Here is a 16,360-nt window from a genome sequence, read left to right as displayed (position 1 = left end):
AGTACATTACATGAAGCTATGATCCCGCAAGTGAGAAAGCCTTTGTTTCCCTAGGGAACATCTATAGTATGTTTCTCATGCAGCCATGCTGTACAGTACATCATGCTGCAGGATCAAATCGATACCAAGATACAGCAGAGAAAGTCAGTAGCAGGAATGTGAAATGATCAGGCCTGAATCCCATTTCCTTCCTACAGCTCGAATGAAATGCTGTACTGCAATCTACAACCTTTTTTACAGGTTATTTGTTACACCAAGCTGCAACTAATGCAGTCCAATACGACTTAAACTGCTTTTGAGAGAGGTGTTGATTCAACTTTATGGTCATTCTGGAGCATGTCCCCTGCAATGATGCTGAAATATATTGAATTATATTGAGAGACACTACTCCATTTTTATCCATTTCATTTATATCAACAATGGTAGAGTTAATGGAGTTTAAACAAAAATGCTGATCATTATAAATATAATATATTTATTTAGGGATGATAATCAACTGGCAAATAAATGTATACTTCATAAATAACCCTTGATCCATCATGACGTGAGCTACAAATGGATTAAATCTAAATCTCAGCATGCAGAGTGAAGGAGTGTACACAGAGCTGTTTGTGTCCATACGTTAATACAGTATGTGTGCATATGAGTGCCTATAAGTGGATGTGTGATCATACACACACAAGCACACGCACAAATATATATACAATATAGGTAGTGAGACTGAGAGAGATGGAAAGAGGAGGCTTAACATCCATTAATGCACTGCAGATGGAGTTAATCCTCTTCTTCCTCATTGAGATTATTGCTTCTCGCAGGGCCTTGTTCTGACTCCCTTGCTCTGCCTTCTCTTCCCTATCCCTCCCTCCTCCCCCTCTAAGCCTCCCAAATAACTTCCCTGAATGCAGGTCAGGAGTTGCATAGAAAGAATCCCCCATTTACAAATCCTTAGGCAGCAGTCACCTCAATTCCTTCACTGTGACAAAAAGCGGATCGAGACCCCCCACAGTGAGGTGCGAGCCTCGAGACAGATGCACACCCCAATAACAAAGGCGGGGTTCTGGTGTCTACCAGCTGTAAATCACTGTTTCCAAGTAGGGTAAGCCATGTTTAAAACCATCATGGCTAATCAAAAATGTTGTTGATTGAAAAACAACCACAAATCGTGAGACAAGCAGCGAAATTGACGGCCAACTCAAAGTAATCCACCTGAAAATGGCTTAAATTGTAACTGATATGAATAAAAAAACATTTCAGTTTGTGCATTTAATATTTATGATGCTGATATGATACTGAAGAGAGTTTGGCATGCTTGTCTTACCAGATTGTTGATGCCACCCAATGTGTGATTGGCATTGTAGAGCGAGTAGGTCAGCTGGTACATCCCATCATTGGTCTCGCTGTTTCCATAGAAACCCACTCCTACAGCAGAACTGTGAAAAAAGGAGAGATTCAGGTTTAATGAACAAATAAATAAACATAATTAATTCTCTGTTTGTATTGTCGTTCATGATAACGTTCTGCATGAGGTTATCAAAGGACATGAGACAAAGAAATGGTATTCACAGTTCCCAAAGGGGGAAACATTGAGGATTCAGGGGGAATATGTAAAGTACCATACCAGTAAATGCTTTGTGTTGTTTGTTTGTTTGTTTGTTTGTTTTTTATAATCTTCTTACTCTTGAACCTCTATTATTGTTCATCCATACTGAAACATAAAAGGGTTGTGCTGATGCAGGACCTGGTGAGGAGGTTAGGAGGGACTGTGAATAGGCTCAAACGTGCAAAAAATACAAAGATAGAAATTAATATCAACATATATACAAAAAAAGTATAAACAAATATGCTTCATTATGAAATTATTGATATTGCACAAATAAAACGCATTTCTTTTAGCAGCAAAACTACAACTTCACGGATAAACAAAGGTATCTTTGGTTAGACATTAGGGCTGCAGCTGATGATTATTTTCAGTCAATCTGATCATGTTTTTATCGTGATTGTCAGAAATAGTAAAAGAAAAAATGTCCTTACGAGTCAAAAATTATGTCTTTAAATGTCTTTTTTTCTGTCAGTCCAAAACCCAAAGATATTCAGTTTAATGAGCAGGAAATCTCCACATCTAAGAGGCTGAAAACAGCATTTTCTGCCATTTTTCATGAACATCAAAATAGTTGCCAATAAGTTGTAAAAAAGAAAAAAATAAGAGGATTAGGTGTCATTTTTTCCACTTCTACTTTTGTATTGTCAGCGCTCTTAAAGTTAAATAAGCTTGCCAAAGATTTTTTTCTCCTACCACCACATGGGCTGGATGAACGGAGTGGAGCTGATATGTGAAAGATAACATTTTTATAAGTCATATTTCCTACTTTAAAACCACACCCTCCGACGTCTATTACTTCTATCTCTTTTACGCTTTTCTCTGACAATATATCAAACCCTCTATTTCCAGCAGTAACTTTGAATTTGTCATCCCATTCATAGCTAAAACCACATCAGAATTCTGTTTGACATCCAAAAATGTATCCGAGTGGAATACACAGGATTCCCATTTCCCACCTTCCAGCAGCCGGAGACTTTGCGGAGCCTCTGTAATAGGGGGGATTAGTGTCCTAACACCCGGAGCCAGTGTACCCCTACTGCTAGCAGTCCACAGTGACATGAGCAATGATACAATTTCATCATACTTGATTGCTGCAAGGTTACTCTACACGAAGGTCATAGGTTAGTAACACTTTCAGCCACATTCAGAGGCATTTTCAACGTCTATAGGAGGGAGCTCATCAATCAAGCTTCTGATAGCAGGAAGTCACAGCAAAATTGTTGTTTCTGGGATACCACATGTACACACAAACACACAAAAACAGAAAGTTATCCTCGAAATGACTCATACACCATATCAGCTGCAAAGCCAAAAAAAGCATACATCATAATCCAGATAGACAAATGTCAGGGTTAACACTGTCATCCTCCACAGTCATACAAAGACAATGAAGGAGGCTATTTAAGTACAAAGACAGGATGTGGAGGGTTTTTTTTACATTTAATATATCCTGTCAGGGTGCATGTGATATGCCACTGTGAGTGCTTATGTGCATAGGTGTGTTTATTTTTGTGTCCATTAGCATCCTGTCACTGTAACCTTGTAAGCATAATGAAAACCACTGCCTGCGTCTCATCTATTAACCAAGTTCCATCTGGTTATGATTAGGAGCATCGAGGGCATTCTCTGCACAATCAAATTTGCAGGGAAAAAATAGACACAATGACAGTAATCCTGACAAGCAAAAATTCATGAATGTGGTTTTGAAATTTACTTCATTCTGCTGGTTGATCTTCAGCTCCCCTCGGCTGCCGGCATCCCCTGCCAACATTACTTTATTTCAGAGGCTCAAGCAGGCTCAGTTTTAAATAAGGCTCCAAACTTTGGCTAAATTTTGATGAGGGAAACACTGGCAAGGACATTTTCAAAGTGGTCTCTACCTCTACCCCTGACTTCAGCATTACTGAATGAAAACAGATTTGTCTTTCCTTTACAGACACTTTATGCTAATCCCACACAGTTCTGGGTAAAGGTCATGCAGATGTTGGCGTTTGATGAATTCTACAGTATTCCTCAACTTCTTCGGTGTCTTAATGTGGTTTTCGGAGGGATTTTTGATCATTTTTAGCAATTCTTGAGAGGTCAAAAATTTTAAAACTTTGATCCAAATCCAAATAATAATTATAATTCTAACTCTATAAATATGTAACCTTTATAAATGGCATTTATATTATATATTATATTTCTTAGACACAAATCAAAGCAAGAGCAAAAGGCAAAAGGTAATGTGTGACCAAAAGGTCAAACAGTGCGGCCCAAAAAGAGCAAGAAAAATAAATCTGGGTAAGATTAATACAAGAAAACCAAGATGCAAAATAATAGTGGGCAACAGGCAAATGAACAAGTAATATTTATCAGAAGAAATGAATAAAAATAAACACAAAAATGCCCAAAAATGCGTATAAAAAATGTAGACAATAAAGCAATAAAAAGATAATAAAAAAGGTGACGACATCACATAAAAGAAAGTCTATAAAAAGGGCTCTTAAGAAGGGATTTAAAAGAAGTTACTGATGCAGCGTTGTCAATTTATTTACTTATCCTTTATTCAATTCTCGAGTAATCATTGAGGGCAACCCCTCATTTAATGATATCAAGAGTACAGAGAAAGCACGATGAAGTACAAAAAAACACAGCCAAAACACTTGGAAAACATTAAAAACAGCTGCAGTTATTGGTAATCATAGTTTTAAACTGGCCCAGTTTTGTTATAATTGTGCTGAGTTTGAGTGAATGTTGTAAGATGTTCCAGTCAATGGTGTCAACCCAAAAATTGCTGGTGCAATTTATAACATAATTGAGCAAGGGAATGATCATTTGTAATGTTCTAGACATTTGCTCTAGACACTTTAAACAAATAAATAAGCTCCTACCAAAAGATCCTGTTTTTTTTTTGTTTTTTTTTACATATTTCTGACGCCAGACATGACTCATCCCACCCCGGCCACACCTTTTTCAAACTGTTACCATCAGGCAGGCAATACAGGACAATGAAAACACATACAAACAGACTAAAAAACAGCTTTTATACAAAGACAATTACAGCATTAAATGACCACATAAAGTTATTCATGAAATGGTGTATGTATGTGTACGTGGATGAATGCGCTATTTATTTTATTTTATTTTAATTATCCATGGTTTTAAAAACATTTTTTTTATCCCTTTTATCTGTTTGATTTATGTTTTATACTATGTGTTTTTACATAGTTCATATTTGTATACTTCTGCACTGAGTATTACACTTAATTTCGTTATGCATTGCATAATGACAAATAAAGATATTCTATTCTATTCTTTTCTATAAAAAAAGAAAGAAAAAAAAATCACACACAGTGCTGAGCTGCATCTCAAATAAACCTTCATGTTCCCAGATTTCAGTTGACGCAAACCACTGCAATGTGGTATCTACTGCTGACCTGCTATCTCCCCCTAAAGACTGGTCAGTGTGGCTGCGGGGGTGTTAAAGAAGGCTTGCTTATCGCTTTTCAAGACATTTTTGTTTCAGTGGATCTGTAACGACTGGGACAATGAGCCATTCATCAACACCGTGGTCAACGTGGTGACATGTCAGCGAAAAGAAAGACAACACAGTAAAGAAACAGCGCAGGCACAGGATATCATAGATTTAGCCTCCAGGGAAACATTCGTATGTATGTGGCTTTGGAAAAGGCTGTCTGCAGTGAGAGGTGTTACAAGAAAACAACACAATAAACAATAGGACTAGAGCATATATGCACTCCAGGATATTTAGTGTCTTTGTTCCTCCGAGGCGAGATTACTTCTAAGACTGTGTGTTGACTGGACAATTGCATCTTAGTATTCAAAACATGTTGTGAGCAGAACAAATGGCCACACTGGATGAACAAGTAATAACAGATAAATGCCTTGATTCTGTGGAGACCAGTGTATTGCTGCTATAATAAATTGTATCAGGGTTAACAGAAACCGACACAGTCAGGAAGGATTTTTAGAATATTAGATTTGCTTGCTATCTTTAACCTTAATTTACCCCCATTCATTCTCCTGGGGTCAGAAATAATCATCCAGATAGGTGCGGCAGCTCTTAAATCCTTTTTTTATTTGAGTTCTGCAGTGGAGCCGAGATGTAATTCTTCTAGAGAGTATAATGCTGTGTGAAAATCTGGGAAAAAGTGAATGTAGTGATCGTGATAAACAATTGGGTCTTTCTTATATTATATGAAAGGATGTTTCTACTCATAATAGCAAATAGAAATCCCATGATCCAACATAATAAAAGAAGGGAAATACATACAGTGGGTCAATGTTTCCTTTTCTATGCATCCTTTTGTGTTTCCTTACAAGCATTTTTTGTTCCAAAATAAAAGTAATTAAAAGCTAGCACATTTTCAATTGAGCTGCTACAGCTCAAAACTTTAATCAATGACACCAGTCAATAGGTATCAAACAATAAAGCACATCCAAAGGAAAAACTTCCCAATTTCAATACGAAGATAAAATGCTGTTTTCAGCAAGTAAACTTCTATGTACAGAGAGCAGGCAATACCAAAAAAAAAGAAAGAAAAGATGCAGTGTTTATACTGTCATCTAATTAATGGCTTGATTATTAAATTGGATGTCCTATGTGAGTTTGTTTTTATAATTTGTTGATCTGAATATATTAACATCCCTTGGAACGAGCTTCTACAGAGATGGATGAGAGCTCTGAGCAGAAACTAGATAACAGAACTTCTTTGCTAAACAGCATCATGCCCAGTCACTTAACAGCACAACAGGCCTTGTGTGCTGCATATGTGCTCGGTACGGACACAGACGGCAAACAAAGTTAAAGCTCAACACTTAGATAAATGTCACAAGTTTGAGCGGATCTGTACACAAATTCAATCAAGAATTGGAGACTGATTTATCCATTTTCATTTCTGACTCAATGATTTTTGAGTCAAAGCATATTAGAGCTTAATCAAAAGCACGATTATGTCGGGAAATGCCGCTATGAAGTTGTTATGGAAGCCCCCTGCTCGTTCAAGCTTGCATAAATTTAAAGAATACAACCTGGGGGAATATTTGCTGGTACAGATTGTAAAATGAACAGGTAAGACAATATATTATAAAAGCACAAAGGCCAAATCTGAGGCTGCAACATTTAAAGCTCATTGATTTAAATGGACACAGCTGAACAATCAGTGGTCAGAGTTTTGGTGGGGGGCTTCAGCTCAACAGTCAGCTGAGGGATTTAGCAGTCTGATCACCTAGCCGTCAGCTGATCAGGGGCCCTATTGATGATGTGGCCTGTCAGGAATAATCAGCCTTATTTGTATTCTTAAAAACAAAAGCACGCTTTGCCAAAGCCTGCATTACTGGAACATTTGTTCGGAATAAACAGTAGATCAAAGTCATTTGACTCATATCAAAATTTGAGCATAATCTTCTAAGACAGTCTCATGCTGTGTTCTAGTTAGACTACTTATCCTAAAGTTTCCTCGCTCTTCCTGAATGTCTGGGTGACATTTTTTGCAGTGTTTTCATGACGTAGAGAAGCCAAAAAATTACCCCAAAAAAATAAAAGCTTTCACCTCTTTTATATTTAAAGCTACTAATCAGGGTAATCATATCTGTCAGTTTAGTGGCACAACAAGAATAACAATGGTCTTTTTAAACATTTTAAATGCACAGTATGTAATCTCTGCTGCTACACTGCAAAAACAGAAAAGTTGGGTGAACTCAAATTTCAAGGCAACAAACTTCGATAAAATTTTAAGTTGGACAATTAAACTAAATATTCTAAGTTTTGTTTTTGAGTTTGCTCAACTCTGAATTCAGATTTTTGTCAACTCAACTGTAAGTTTTACTAACTTATAATTTTACATTGTAATAACTTTTAATCCTTACTTCTGCTAAGTTCTGCAATGTGCTGAATTGGCACCATTGTAACGCCGCTATGAAATGTCAGCTAATGTTGCGACCACAATTTTGAGTTAGCATTGATACGCTAATGGCTACTCTTGTAGCTGTAACTAGCAGCGCCGCTAGCATCAGTTAGCCGCTAGCATCAGTTAGCCGCTAGCTTTCGCTAATTAATTTCACCGCTTTCCTAGCCTGGGTATACCCTGACTGCCTTGCGCGCTCGAATTTAATTTCGAACCTCCAGGCGGTCTGGAAACCAGGAAGCTTCCTTAGCCCTGTTTTAGGGATCCAATCACAGAGCGGGGAGGGACGGCAAGACGATGATGCATACTACTCGGCACTTGGAAGCTTGTAGTTTTCTTACGGATCCAACATGGCTGCTGCAGACGCGAAACTCTCTTTAGCTGTAGATGGTGTTTTAAATAGTTTAGAGCGAAAGTTGAAAGGCGAAAGGTCTCTCGGCGGCTCCGCTGTCCCCCGGCTCGTAGCGAGGTCACCGGTAGCGGGACTAGCGGCGCTAATCACCGGCGCTAGCGTAACGGCGGTGAACTCGTTCCGAGCCAGGGGACAGCGGAGCCGCCGAGAGACCCGCAGCAGCTTGTTTATTGCCCATAAAATCAGTGGATGTGTGTGGCTGAATGACATGAGGGGGAATAAAGCGTGAAAATAAATAGCAGAAAGCGAGAACTGGAGAAGCAACGCAGCAAGCAACACTCTCTCACAGACACACACACAACAAACATCCATTTCTGTTGCTCTACTACGTCATCTGGTATAACTGATACGATTGGCTAAGAGCTACCTACAGACGCTTTTGATAGACATTCTAAGCGCCCAATAAACGGCTCCGGAGGATCGTAAACCACAGCTCCTCTACGGAGAAATGAATGGCTGGTTCCCAGACCACATCTCATTTGAGATTTATCTGGTGTTAGCCAGGCTACCGCTTTGCCGCATTTCACAACAAAGAAATAAGAGTTAGCAGAACTATTGTCCCTTGTTGTGAACCCCAACTTAAAGATATAAGTAACAACAACTCACAAACTTGTTTTTGAGCAGACAACTGGCTGCCTTTGTTGTGCTAACTTACATTATTGCCCTAAATGTCAATAATTTATATTTCCAAGTTTTACCAACTTAAATCACTGTTTTAGGCCAAAAAATACAAGTTGGCTTTTTTGCAGTGTAGGGGTTTCTTAATCAAAGCAAAACAAAAGATGGACTTTGATGATGCTGTGAAGTAGTGTGGGATCATGGGAGTTGCTGTCTTCTTTATTAAACAAAGACCATTACTGATGAACTGAAGAACTAATGTTCACAAACAAGTTTATGTAAATAAGTTTATCTATGTCGCATTAAGTCAAGTTTATTCACGTTATGTCATTTCATTCTAATAAAATAACAGCAAATAATGTTACTATGATACTGCATTGAATTTATGTGGGAAATTCTATCATTGGGTAGCGCAGCGCTGTATTTTCATCACAAATATAACTTAATAAGTGTGTTGAAGATTGCAACATTACGATTACACACCACTGGCATGACCCACTTGGTTGGATCAAAATTGAAATATCATATCTATAAATTAGACCTTTACTGGATTACTGTGTTGCAAATTTGCATGCAAATCAATGAAAAATTAGGCTGTGGGGCAGAAAAAGCAAAGGGTATAATTCTGTAACATTGTAAGATTTACTATTACTCTCTGATGTATTATCTGGTGTTTCCCTAGAAGTCAGAGCAACAAGAGGTGGCAAAGGTTATAGAACGCCATTGAAACACGCCGTTATATTGATCAAATGAAAGATTTCTCTGGGTTCGAACATTGCTGGAAAGATTTTGAATAATGTAATCACACAACTCAACGTATAATCATTTTTGACATTTAATGCGGAAATGTTACATATTATAACTTTAACAATTTTGACTCACCATATGATAAGACCTGTGATGACAGCAGACCATGTGAGACAGCAGGTATCTGGCCTTTTGGTGTCTTCATCTATGTCCCTGCGGCAGCAGCACAGGCAGATCAGGCACACTGCCAGAACCAGCAGGCTCAGACCCAGGCCCACTGCTCCGACACATGCTAGAAATATCAAAGACTGGGGCAGGGGAGAGGAGAGAGAACAGAGCCAAAAGACAAAAAAGAAGAAAGTTAAAAAAGAACTTCTCAGAAGATTATATCCACATATATATTTAAAGAGGCAGAAAAGCTGGTGTATGTGGTCTTTAGATGTCAGGCTGGGTGAACCCGCCACCTTAAAGTTTGAGACTAATATCAACCAACACTCATGCGTAAAGATATGTTTGAGGTTAGCATGTAGCTACTTCATCCTCTGATCAACATCATCACTGCTGCCAGCAGCACAGGGGGCAGAAATACACAAGTTGGGGGTCTTTGGGTGAAGAAAGCCCACAGAGAATGCTGTTTTTTCTGCCACTGCAGAACTTTGACTCAAAGGAAAACAGAAATGATCCAAGGCTGTGGGAGGGGAGAATCATGTGACACAGTGGCTTTCATTCAGTCTTGTGATTTCTGAGTGTACAAAATATTCAAAGCCTGCAGGATGGAAGGAAACACTGATGTAGAGAGAAAGTATGAAATGCTGCATTGAAACAGTGTATATGGACACTCTGTGCTCACACTATTTCATAATAAATCCCCTTTCAGTTTTTTTTTATTCTCTGCAAAGCTGTTACTTTTATCACTACATGGTGAGAAAAGAAATACAGAATTGGCAGTATGCTCCAAGGCAGACAAAAATGGCATTGTTTATTTGCATCAGAATATACTTTGGGGATATTATCTTGCTTTATACCAATAAGTTTCTAATCCCTTTTTATTTTCTTACAGACATGTCATATGGCCGTTTAGTTTAGTAGCTTATTTCCCACTAAGCCATCTAAAGGCAGTAGAAACACAAACTGATATGTTTGTCTTTATTGCAGCATCATAAAACAAATCCTCAACCATTTAAAAAGTGTTTACACTGCTGAACAAACATTGAAATTAGTATTGGCTGGTAATTTCCAACCCAAAAAATACAAAATGAAATCTCAACTGGGCCTCCCCTAGCATTGATCATCACTAGGACCATAACATTTCATTGAGTCAAACTCAAAACAGTGAGCTCCTGTTTTGTTTAAAGACAAAAGAAAAGCATGACCTTGATTTTACTTGCAAATAATTTGCACATTTTAGTGCCCACAAGTTCAGAAAGTGTTAGTCTGGCTGACTAAGCAGAGCTATTCCTTGACTACAATGTGTGTGACTAATTATTCCATTTGGATGACATTGACACTGTGACTGAATTTAAATTATATTATTTTGCATATTCTTTGCATAGTCCTTCATTGTTCAAACTCTGTTTCAAGTTATGTCCTGCTGAGTCTTATTTTGCCCTGCGTTTCACTAATTAGGTAGGCTAGCAATTATTATATGCCAATTAGAAATAAGATCATCAGACATTCAGACTGAGGTAAGACTGACATAGAACAGTGTAAGATGAATGAATAAGCATACAGTAATAAACTCTGTATCCCTGGGATGTTCATTGATTTACAAACCAAGATCAACATTTGCAATCATGTGACTATTATAATGGGTAAAATTAAGCTGGAGGGCAGGAAGTGATAATCCATATACTGCAAATTGGAAATAGAGGAATGTGAAGATATAAAAGGTTTAGATGAACCTGCACATAACAGCTATCGGGAAAATGAAACTTATATTATATGTGATCTACAAAATTAAGAAAAGCTATTTTTGAACACAACTTGTTCAGTTTACCTAGTGGACCTGTGGTGCATCCCTCATTACAAACGGCCTTGCCCTGCTGACCTTCTACAACACGGCCAGCGAGATGAAAATGTCTAAGATTCTAAAGGACCTGTAGGAACTATTTTGTGTGCTTTTGGTGAGTAAATGCACTCATATTTTATATTGCTATTTCATCTCAGGATCCAATGTGGCGTCAGGCTTCTAGCAAGCCAACTTAAGCTACCACTTTCTACTAAATATATTAACCACTCAGTGATGGGAAATGTTGTTTAAATCTTGGGCTATAAAACCCCAAAAGAGGTTGTCACAGCACACGCATGGTAACACTTTAACTTAACATTTGTTGACTCCTCCAGACTAAGGACGTAATACTTAATAAGTACTATTTCGTCACTCAAAAGTAGTCTTTGTTCTTCAAAAAGCTGTAAACAGTGCTTTTTGAAGGCATTTGTTCCCCCTCAGAACCTGCGCCCTGTAGTCTGGCCTCCATCATGTGTCAAAAGAACTGATTTATGACATAATATGCAAAGAAGCTATGGCGACCTTAAATACCCCAATCGTGCCCAACAGTTCCAATTTAACTGCACAGCAAAAAATACAGTTAACATTCTACCCAGTAATGTGACATTAATTGTGCCTGAAATTAAATAGGTCAATATAGAAACAGTGCCAGCCGAGGTGCCCTACCTTACCTGGCACCCGGGCCAAAACCTTAATCCAATGATTTGCTTATCATTGGATTTTGAGGACACTGTTGATGAGCCAAGAGCCGCAGAGAGTAGAGTCTACCCTGGTTAGATTTCCTGTCACTATAACTCAGTTCAGGCCCTTCATGCGCACAATAATACTAGTTCCACTCCCTCTTCTAATTTTCCACTCCATTGTTTTGTAATTAGACATGCAGGCACTTCAATTTCCACCCGCTGCAATGCCATAACAAGGCAAAGGATGCATGAGAGGGAGGAGGGAAGAGAGACAGAAAACAACTACAGTATCCGTCATTGACCGGAAGGTCATTGATCTTTCATCTTCCTCGAAGGATGTTTGCATAAAAGTATGTGCGCCTGTCTAATTTAATTAAATAGTAAACAACAAGCCTTAGGAAAAGTGTCTGTAGCTAGTCTGCACTTTCTCCTCTCCTCAAAAGACAAAAGATGAGGATGTCAAATGTAGAACATGAGTTATTTTCAGGCTTGCGGGGCTGTGTGAGCTCTGTAGATTACCAATAGCCTCTTTGATGCCACCGTGGCACTCTACACTCACTAATGCTCAGCTGAGCCAGGGTGACACTGCCGGGATTCAATGACCCACATGAACCTTGATACATGAGAGAAAGGTACAGTGAGGGACACAAGCCAGAGCTCAGAGGTTCTTGGTAATGATTTCTACATTCATATATGGCCTAAAGCTAAAAAGGAGCATGTAGTGCCAGATGTGCACTGACACACAGACACACACCAGTTATTATTAAACTCATTCATAATTCTTGTCAAAGACTGTTGTTGTATTTTTGAAATATAGCCCAAACAACAATGGGTGTAGGATGTCTTTCCAGGCTGAAAATGAGATCAGTATGCAATTTTATCCTCATACAGTATGTCAACAATTTTTCTAAATTAGATTGGAAACAGTATTATCTGTAGCGCAACAAATTAACACAGAGCTTTCATTTTGTTGGAATAAATCAAATAATGCGGTGTTGATAGTTTGGCTCATATGAACTTCATTAGTGATTTTTAATTAAATTTACGCCCGTCAAACTGTTGTCCTATCATGGGATTTATATTTATTGGAAAACACTGTGGCAGAAACAAAACAAATTCTTTGAGACAAATCCAGTCTAGATGGTTGAAAGAGACAAAAAGCGAAGAAATGGAGGCCATAACATAACGGCATAATAATAAAATGTATGAATTGATGGAGTGCAGATGGAAGAATAGAGCAACAACTGAGGATCCCATATTTGTTTTTTCCATCACAGAGCTCATTTTATCTATAATGACTCTGGTCCTGCTGCCCACACTCAGTCCCCATCACTAAACATGACAGTTTGGGACATTAACATGGCCTCAAATGGTCATAAATGTACCCTGGGGAAATTGAAATGCTTTATTTGAAAAAGAATCTTTTTACGCCCAGAAATATATTTCTCATACAAACCAATTTCTCTTAAAATAAAATCATGAAAGGGACTGTTAAAAAAAAGAGCAGAACATAACCATTTCTCACAGGGAATGCGTTGTTTGAAGTGTTAGAATGAACAGTTTACTTTGTTAACTTAGCTATAGGCATTAGAGAGTGATGAGAAAGTAGAAAAAAATATAGCTGAGGCAATATGCATGATGAAGTAGAGTGTTCACTGCAATAAAGAGTGAGAATGTTGGAATAAAGCATGTGTTGTGGCTCTCTGGGCAGTGTGTACACACATATATAGATACAAACTGTAGATGTTTACTACCCAATATATTTCATAGCTCAGTTAATACAGGTCATGTGTGTCATCATGTGAGAACTTCAGCACAGTATGGGCTCTGACTTCCTGACACTGGGACCAACACTTTCAGCATTTAAAGACACTGAAGCATCACAGAAGCTGAAGGGGGAAAACAGCGTTTATCACTCAACACAGCAGTTTGTGTGAGAGTATATTTTTTACGTGTATTTAAATATGTTGTTTACCACTGCCAGCGGTCCACACCAGCTCTGATTTGATTCTTTTTGAAACTACGTGCGCTTTTACGCGCAAGTACAGTTACCAACCTGCTGATAGCTCGCCTCCTCCGGTTTGAAAGTGTTGTCGACCGACTGGAAAAAAAAATTGAAGTGAGGGAAATTGTGCAGCCAATATGTCCACCACGGAGCAACGTAATCAAGCCTTGCAGTGGCCATTCCTGCTTTTAAAAAAAGTCAGTCCCAAAGAAGCGGCAGCACGCTTCTGACGCTCAAATATTCCCAGGTTTTGTGAAAAGTAGAAATAAATAAATAAAACAAACGCGACTTCGGGAGAGGTTACAATCACACCAGGATATCAAAGAGGAAGTTCTTTTTTTGCCATTACACCTTCAGAACAGTGCAGAATATCACTTCTTCTCACTCCGGTTCCCATATTTCTGTGTGAACTGTTGAGTTGCGCCACTACTGAACAATATACAGCCTCGGTGCGGGCCAGACGTTTGTATCCGAGACACGGGATCGAGTGACGACATGAACCTGCCTCCTTAAACAGAGAAGGCGTGACAAACACTCAGTCAAGTGGGTCAGGCCACGGTATACTTTAGGGAAAGTAAACAATAATATATATACTGTAGTATTTGTACTGACAAGAATGTATTAAATGTCTGCTCTTAATTTCAAAAAGAAAAATTAATATGATCGGAAGAGATTACACAGCTCTGTATGGATGTCAATGGCCTTCTCCCACTTCTCATATGAATGCTTTTTTCCACGAGGAAACTGTTGATTACACAATAAAAACTGAGTCATATAAAAAAATGAGCCAGCTCTGCACAGTGGCCTTGGCTTGCAGCTGCTGTGTGTTGGCGTAAAGAGGCAGGGGTATTTAGTGCACTATTTATGACTTCTGCTGTTAATGTCTGACCTCTTGTGGACAATGAGGCGCACTGAGGTGAACAGTAATGAACATGGTAATGAGATGCCGCAGACAGCGGGACAATATGTTGGCTTTTATGCTTTTATTTACAGTGTGATGGGTTTTTTTAAGAGGTGAAATTTTCCACCTGTTTCAGAATCACCATATTAACTGTAATAAACGTGCTGGGATTTGTTGTGGTGTCTTGGGCATAAAGATTTTGACTCAGTTACAAATATGCATACACATGTGGTTTCCTTTTTATGCAAAGCATGGTGAGGCACAACTCTGGAAACTGCTACAGCACACAAGTAACTGATTCTATCACTATGGGAATTCATGCAGCAAGGTGTACAGATGGCCGCTGCAGAGACTCTAATAGTGCAATAGAGATGTACTGGCACGAGACAGGAAACACGTGCAGAGGGGTTGGCTGGTGCCCCTTTCCCACTTGGTGTCAAAAGTGCCCCTTTTGTCAAGGCAGATTTTATTTTTTATTTATGTAACGGCCTGTTCGTTACAAGCATATTAAAAAATAGACATAAAAAATGTAGCTATAAATAAAATAACCCTCAGCAAAAGTATGCCTCCTTGTATTTCGCGTGTATTTAAAACTGCAACTAAATCATCTCAAACTCCCTAAAAAGAGAGCGCTTGATTAGCCAACACCTAATAATAGACAAAAATACATTTCGGATCTTCTGAGCTGGATGAGTTTAGTTTCTGTCAAATAAATCTGTTATGCTATAGAGTAGCTAATATCAATGTAGTGATATAAACACACGTGATATATAATATGAATAATAAAGGAAAAATGTGTATAGGTGTATTACATAATATACAGAAATTCATACAAAATTAACTTTTTGCATAAAGTACACTAATTGCCAATATGTAGCCTAAACAGTTTCATGCTTGTATGAAAACGTAGGCAGATAGATGTTTTTTTCATATCATCCACTTCTAAAAAATATTAGTCATCGCGCTTCGGTTTCATGAAACAAAAGTTAGTTTGTAATGCGTCCAATGAAATAGGGGGCGCTATCGCAAAATACAAGGGGTCCAGAACTGCGGGTCTAGATCTGCAGTCTCCAGGTCTGCAGGCACACCTTCCTCGCCGTCAGTCTTACGATGACGTCACACAATGACGGACAGGTAAAAGGTCATCATTTGACCCGGGACGCTGCTGTCACTCGGCATCAACAAAATATGGTGAATATCGCGTTGTTTGTTGTTGTTTTTTCGTTAAACATCGTCACCTTCAAATCGTGCATCGCTTTTTATAAATTTAGTGGAGCTCCTGTCTGTTTCTTATTCTAGTAAATAATTAGGTCGTCATGACTTCGGTCTCCTGGCTGTCTGTAAGTAGCCTAAAACGTCTCGCTGTGTAGTGGTTGGTGTGTTGTGCTTGGTTTGTGTTTTGCTGATTTATCATTAAGACTTTATTTATTTTTTGCATTTCTTGATTGTTCAGTCATCTGTTAGTTTTGCATGTGCC

General features: G+C 38.5%; 1 protein-coding gene across 2 annotated transcripts in view; it reads right to left on the bottom strand.

The window, feature by feature from the left end:
- Positions 1 to 14,457, bottom strand: part of ttyh2l (tweety homolog 2, like) — a 37,682-nt gene extending 23,225 nt beyond the window's left edge. For both annotated transcript variants that reach the window (XM_059348984.1, XM_059348985.1), the window contains exons 1-3: positions 14,034 to 14,457; positions 9,422 to 9,594; positions 1,319 to 1,430 (exon numbers count right to left, since the gene is read on the bottom strand). In XM_059348984.1, the coding sequence (XP_059204967.1) occupies positions 1,319 to 1,430; positions 9,422 to 9,594; positions 14,034 to 14,162 (414 nt within the window). In that variant the 5' untranslated portion in view covers positions 14,163 to 14,457. The remainder of the gene's footprint in view (positions 1 to 1,318; positions 1,431 to 9,421; positions 9,595 to 14,033) is intronic.
- Between the last annotated feature and the right edge of the window lie 1,903 nt (positions 14,458 to 16,360).

The sequence above is a fragment of the Centropristis striata genome, chromosome 13 (assembly GCF_030273125.1).
Source record: "Centropristis striata isolate RG_2023a ecotype Rhode Island chromosome 13, C.striata_1.0, whole genome shotgun sequence".
Lineage (NCBI taxonomy): Eukaryota > Metazoa > Chordata > Actinopteri > Perciformes > Serranidae > Centropristis > Centropristis striata.
The sequence above is the reverse complement of the archived record's forward strand: the minus strand, read 5'-3'. Positions and strand labels throughout refer to the sequence as shown.